At 57.8% G+C, this 6,284-nt stretch overlaps 1 protein-coding gene across 1 annotated transcript; it reads right to left on the bottom strand.

Annotated features, from left to right (window-relative positions):
- Positions 1–1,012: 1,012 nt before the first annotated feature.
- TSPO2 (translocator protein 2) lies at positions 1,013–5,381 on the bottom strand. The gene is made up of 4 exons (XM_084220582.1): positions 5,315–5,381; positions 3,908–4,116; positions 2,661–2,799; positions 1,013–1,416 (listed from the first exon to the last, which is right to left on the bottom strand). Exons 2-4 carry the CDS (start codon positions 4,078–4,080, stop codon positions 1,234–1,236), a joined length of 495 nt encoding a protein of 164 aa, XP_084076708.1. The 5' UTR covers positions 4,081–4,116; positions 5,315–5,381; the 3' UTR covers positions 1,013–1,233.
- Between the last annotated feature and the right edge of the window lie 903 nt (positions 5,382–6,284).

Below are 6,284 nucleotides of genomic sequence, written 5' to 3'. Positions count from 1 at the left end.
AAATGAGATTTAAATAATTCTCTCCCCTTTCCAAAAGGAGATAAAGGCTCCTTTAATCCCTCCTGCCTTCTCTGGCTGGTTCTGCTCATCCCTGTTCCCTGAGGACAGGATTGGCAGAGCCAAAATCACCCAAATCCAACGTGCAGCCAGACCCCACCTTCATTTGAGGGAGAAATAATTTCCATTTGTCCTTTGGCATGAGGAACTTCCTGGGAGACACAGAAGAGCAGTGGTATCACAGAAAAAAAAAAAGCCTTGAAGTGTTATGGGATTTCTTTTTTTTATTTATTTATTTTATTTTTTATTTTTTTCAGCAGTTTTTGATGTCACCAGTGCTGCTGGCAGGGCTTGCTGGGGCTGCTCCTGCTCCCAGCCTTTTCCTGCAGCTTTTCCTCGGGGCACACAGCCCTGGGCAGAGAAATCTCAAAGCAGGGGGGAAAAATAACAGCTCAAAGTGACAGAATCACCAGATTTGATAAGGAATTTTACAGATTCCAGCTGCTGCCAGCTCCTGGGGTTGGTGCCTCAGTGGTGCTGAGCCCAGGCTGGATCCAGGAATGTTCAGCATCTCCCAAAACCCAGCTGGATGGGGAACAATTCCAGGGGCAGGAATGGTCCTGCTCACCTCAGAGCTGGGCTGGTGGCACAGAGGAGCCCGTCACAGGGATGTCCCCAAGGCAGGGTGACCCCAGGGAGGGACCTTGGGCACCTTTTGGGTTCCAAACCCAGCCTGCCCCAGGAATGAATCCACCTCTGGAGCCTTCCCTAATCATCCCTGGAGCTTTTGGGAGCCTCACCCCAAACCAGCCCAGCCAGAAGAACTCAGATTTATTTATTTATTTATTTATTTATTTATTTATTTATTTATTTATTTATTTATTTATTTATTTATTTATTTATTTATTTTCCAAAGAACCAACAGCTTCCTTTATTCAAAGCAAATCCAATCGATGTTACAGCCCCAGCTGAGCCCTCCCACCCCCCATTACAGCCCCAATTACAGCCCCAATTAATTACAGCCCTGATTACAGCCAGTGCCAGGAAGAAGATCCACCTGTCCCTTCTCTTTGCATTTAGTGCTTTTAGCAATTAAAAATGTAAATTCTGTCTGGAGACAGCAGAGCTTTTCTAGGGAAAAGGGGTAGACAAGGGTGAGTCCCTCGTGTCTGATTCCATCCCATTCCCCTGAAAATTCCATTCACCTCAGGCCAGTTAACAACTCAAAAAGGGATTTTAGTCGCTCTTGCCCGACTTCAGCTGGGGGTTGTCCTTCCAGACGCGGATGGTGAGGCAGGTGGCCATGGCCAGCCAGCCCAGGTAGGGCAGCAGCAGCAGCGCTGCCAGCCGGTTGATGCGGTACCAGGAGCACAGCGTGCCCAGCGCCAGCCCGTCCAGGCACAGCACATCGACCACAGCCTGCGGCGGGGGAGAGCCGTGAGCCCGGGCTGGGGAACGGCAAACGGCCCCGCCCCGGGCGGCCAGGATGGCCCGGGACCGGCCGGAGCAGGGACAGGGACGGGGGAACTGGGACAGGGACGGGGGAACTGGGACAGGGACGGGGGAGCTGGGACAGGGATGGAGAAGCTGGGACAGGGATGGGGGAACTGGGACAGGGATGGGGGAACTGGAACAGGGATGGGGGAACTGGGACAGGGATGGGGGAACTGGAACAGGGATGGGGGAGCTGGGGCAGGGATGGGGGAGATGGGACAGGGATGAGGGAACTGGGGCAGGGATGGGGGAACTGGGGCAGGGATGGGGGAGCTGGGGCAGGGATGGGGAGCTGGGACAGGGATGGGGGAACTGGGGCAGGGATGGGGGAGCTGGGACAGGGATGGGGGAACTGGGACAGGGATGGGGGAACTGGGACAGGGATGGGGGAACTGAGGCAGGGATGGGGGGTGGGACAGGGATGGGGGAGCTGGGACAGGGATGGGGGAGCTGGGACAGGGATGGGGGAACTGGGGCAGGGATGGGGGAGCTGGGGCAGGGATGGGGGAGCTGGGACAGGGATGGGGGAGCTGGGGCAGGGATGGGGGAACTGGGGCAGGGATGGGGGAGCTGGCACTGGAGAGACCCCAACCCCCAGGGTGGGCTCTGCTCAGTGACATCTGAGTGTGTGACACCACGAGCCCATGCTAATTAATGTGCTCTGCTCATTGTCACATCCTGCAGATGAACACCCTGCTCGTGGCCAGTGTCCCCTTTGCTGACACAACCTGCTCCTGACAGTGGCCACTGAACAAACCCTCCAGCTGCCCCTTTCACCCCCAGAGTGACAAAATCCAGGTGCAAACACCACTCCCCAGCTGTGCCCCTGCCACCTTGGCACCTGGGGCACAGCCTGGCGGCCCAGCCCGGGTGTGGCCCTGCCCAGCCCCGCCCTGGCTGTGCCCGATAAGCCCCGGGAGCTGCTCCCCGCGGGGATGTGACAGTGCTGCTGTCGCTCAGGGTGTGACCCCACAAAGGGCTTTATCTCCCAGCCCCGACCCTTAACTGGGGGGTGCAGCCCTGGCAGTGCCCAGCCCCGCTCCCCACCCCGGCTATCGCGGCGGGGCTGGCGGGGCTGATACCCCTGAGTGGGGCAGGAGCGGCTGCAGCCCCCAATCCCCACATCCTTCCCCTGAGCACGGCCCCAAAGCGCCCCAAAGCCCCATTACCATGTTCAGGTTGTGGGCACCGAAGAACAAGGGTGGCCATGCCCAGTTGAGCAGCAGCTGAGCCCCGTAGAGCCCCAGGGGGACGATGGCCTTGCTGCTGCAGCCCCCCAGGTCGTTCCACACCAGGTAGGAGGCGTAGCTGTGAGGAGGGACACCTGTCAGTGCCACCCTGGGCAGGCACAGAGTCCCACAGAGTCCCTCCTGCGCCCCTGTTTGCCCCAGCAGAGGTTTGCAGCGCAGCAGGATCCAGGTCAGGCGCTGGGAGCAGGGACAGGGCCCAGGGACAGCTCTGGGCAGGGTCAAGGTGGAGATCAGGGAAGTTCTTCCCCCAGAGGTGCTGGCACTGCCCAGGGAATGGGCACAGCCCCGAGGCTGCCAGAGCTCCAGGAGGGTTTGGACAGCGCTGCCAGGGATGCCCAGGGTGGGATTTTGGGGTGTCTGTGCAGGGCCAGGAGCTGCACTGGATGATCCCTTTGCAGCTGGAGCTATTCCATGATCCCATTCCACAATTCCCTGTCCCTCCCTCCTCCCAAACCTCCCCTGTCCCACCAAAGGGGCTCTTGGCCCCTGCCCAGTGCCACGGCGGGCAGTGGCATCCCCCCAGGCTGTGTCCCTGCCAGCTGCGTGCCAGGCTCACACCTGGCAGGGACAGGGTGACACCTGGCAGGGTCGCACCTGGCTGGGATAGGATCACACCTGGCAGGGACAGGGTGACACCTGGCTGGGATAGGATCACACCTGGCAGGGACAGGGTCACACCTGGCTGGGACAGGGTCACACCTGGCAGGGTCACACCTGGCTGGGATAGGATCACACCTGGCAGGGTCACATCTGGCAGGGATAGGATCACATCTGGCAGGGACAGGGTCACACCTGGCAGGGACAGGGTCACACCTGGCAGGGTCACACCTGGCTGGGACAGGCTCACACCTGGCAGGGTCACACCTGGCAGGGACAGGCTCACACCTGGCAGGGTCACACCTGGCTGGGTCACACCCAGCAGGGTCAGGACACCCCGAAGCTGGGCAGGACACCCCAAAGCTGGTCAGTTCACCCCAAAGGTGGGCAGGACACCCCAAAGCCGGGCAGGACACCCCAAAGCCAGGCAGGACACCCCAAAGCCGGTCAGTTCACCCCAAAGCCGGTCAGTTCACCCCAAAGCCGGTCAGTTCACCCCAAGGCTGTTCAGGACCCCTGGCAGGGCTGAGGGCTGTGCCAGGGGCAGCAGGGCAGCGGGCAGCACTCACCCCATGCCCGTGTACAGCACGGTCCAGGCCACAGGGAACGCTCTGCGCGAGGGGCACCAGGAGGGTTTCTGCAGCTTCTCGTACCACGCTGGGATCCCCTTCCTGTTCAGGAACCAGCCAAGGAATCCCCCAACGTGGGGCAGGACGGTGAAGCCCACGGTGTAAGCCCACATCCTCCCTCAGGGGCTTGAGGCTGCTTTTTTCCTGCTCTAAGTTAAAAACAAAATCACTTTTAAAGGACTTTTTTCCCTATTTCCATCCTTTAATTCCACGTCCCATTTCAGCCCCTAAGGCAGATGGAAAGGATTTAATGTGTTCTGCCCTCTCTGCCCCTCTCTGGAATGGGGATTATTCCTGTCTGGGATGATTTTCCCACTCTCTCACAGCTCCCTGCAGCATTCTGGTGTGAGGGCTGTCCCCATCCCTGCTCCTGGTGCCTCCTGCAGCTGCTCCCCCTTCTCTGCTGCCCTGAGGATGAAAACCCAAACTCCATCCAGACTTCCCCATGATTTTTCAACGTGGATTTCTATTTTAATTTCTATTTTAAAAGAGGTCTGTGACAGAAAAATCCTTCCAGGAACCCACAGCAGAGAGAACTCTCACCTTTGCACAGGGGGAGGTTCTGAAATTTGTTCACTGACTTCCTTTTGTACAAAACCAAGGGAAATTGTCTTTAATAATAAAAATGTTCCCTCACAATGCAGGGTAAGACCAGGACACATCCAGAATTCAGTGTCTGTCCTGCATCTTCCCCTGCAGAGCTCCAAACCTGCCACTCTTCCATCCTCCCCAAATTCCCCTTCCCTCAGGATCCGTGCAGGAATGAAACCCCCATTAAGATTCGTCAGGAGTGGCAGGCAGGAGCTGCCAGCAGAGCAGTTCTGAGCTGTCAGCACGGGCACAAAATGCACCTGGGAAGGTTTGGGATTTAGGAATGCAGGAGGAGCAGTCCCTGAGCCAGGGAAACATCCCAGAGCACTGCCCAGGGAAATGGGGAATAGGGGATGGGACTGACCTCCACAGGCTCTGCTTGGATTTCAGCTCACAATTAACACTCTGCTGCACACTCAGCTAATTAGCTAATTGTTCTTGTTGTCACCACACCGTGCTTGGGAACGCCAAATTCCCACCTCACCAAGGAGCAAACACCACCTCAGCCAACACTTCCTTCACCTGACAATTTATGGCGCTCTCAAAGTGCCCACAGAACCTGGAAACAGCTGAAAACTGACCCAAATCCAGCTCTGCTCTAAATTCCACCCAGCCCTGCCGAGTTCTGCTCCCCACACACCCCACAGGAGCAGAATATGGGAAAATACCGAATTTCCCCCAATTCCTTTGGGGCTGCAGAGGTGAAGGAGGGCTGGCAAACCTTCTTTTGTTTTTTCTCAGCTGCCCGAGCCTTACCTGGGTCAATTCCTCGCTGAGCCTGGCCGAGGGAAGGGCTGGGACATCCAGGACGGGCTGTCCCCACTGGTGATCCCCGAGCGCTGCAGCTGCAGCCGGGTTTTACCCAAACGGCCCCAAACTGGGCGGAGAGCCGGGGCTGGGGCTGATTAAACTGGGAGCTCCTGCTGGGGACAGCGCTGGGAGTTTGGGTGGTGGAACTCAGGGATTGTTACTGGGAATTTGGGGTAGTGAAGCTTGGGGAAAATCATTGGGAATTTGGGATGGTGGAGCCTGGGGACAATCTCCAGGAGTTTGGGATGGTGGAACCCAGGAACAATCACTGGGAATTTGAGGTGGGATGGAGCCTGGGGACAAGTGCCAGGAATTTGGGATGGTGGAGCCTGGGGACAGCCACTGGGAATTTGGGGTAGTGGAATTTGGGGACAATTGCTGGGAATTTGGGATGGTGGAGCCCCAGGACAATCTCTGGGAGTTTGGGATGGTGGAATTTGGGGACAATTGCTGGGAATTTGGAATGGTGGAGCCTGGGGATCATCACTGGGAATTTGGGGTGGTGGAGTTTGGGGACAATTGCTGGGAATTTGGGGATGATGGAGCCCCAGGACAATCATTGGGAGTTTGGGGATGGTGGAGCCCCAGGACAATCTCTGGGAGTTTGGGATGATGGAGCCTGGGGACAATCCCCACTTTGGGGTGCTGGAGCCTGGCAAGGACACGGTGGCTTTGGGGCTGTCACCACCAGGATGGACCCAAGTTCCCCCAGCTGGGGACACATCCCAGAGCGTGTCCCTGCCGTGGGCTGCACTGCAGGGTGTCCCTGGCACCTCACGGGGTGTCACTGTCACCTTCAGGGGGTGTCCCTGCCTGTCACACTCATGGGGTGTCCCTGCAACATTTGTGGGGTGTCACTGTCACCTTCAGAGGGACATTCAGCCCTGTCACACTCAGAGGAGTCTCAGCTTCATGT

This window comes from Fringilla coelebs, assembly GCF_963513975.1.
Source record: "Fringilla coelebs genome assembly, chromosome: 23".
NCBI classification, from domain to species: domain Eukaryota; kingdom Metazoa; phylum Chordata; class Aves; order Passeriformes; family Fringillidae; genus Fringilla; species Fringilla coelebs.
This window is presented reverse-complemented; position numbering and strand designations above follow the sequence as displayed.

Bases quoted from the DNA above. Each gene is read 5' to 3' on its own strand.
- TSPO2 (XM_084220582.1), bottom strand. From the start codon at position 4,080: ATGTGGGCTTACACCGTGGGCTTCACCGTCCTGCCCCACGTTGGGGGA. The intron at 2,800-3,907 runs GTGAGTGCTGCC...CCCTCCTCACAG, and splicing joins GTGCTGTACACGGGCATGGG to CTACGCCTCCTACCTGGTGT. The intron at 1,417-2,660 runs GTAATGGGGCTT...CCCCCGCCGCAG, and splicing joins GTGCCCACAACCTGAACATG to GCTGTGGTCGATGTGCTGTG.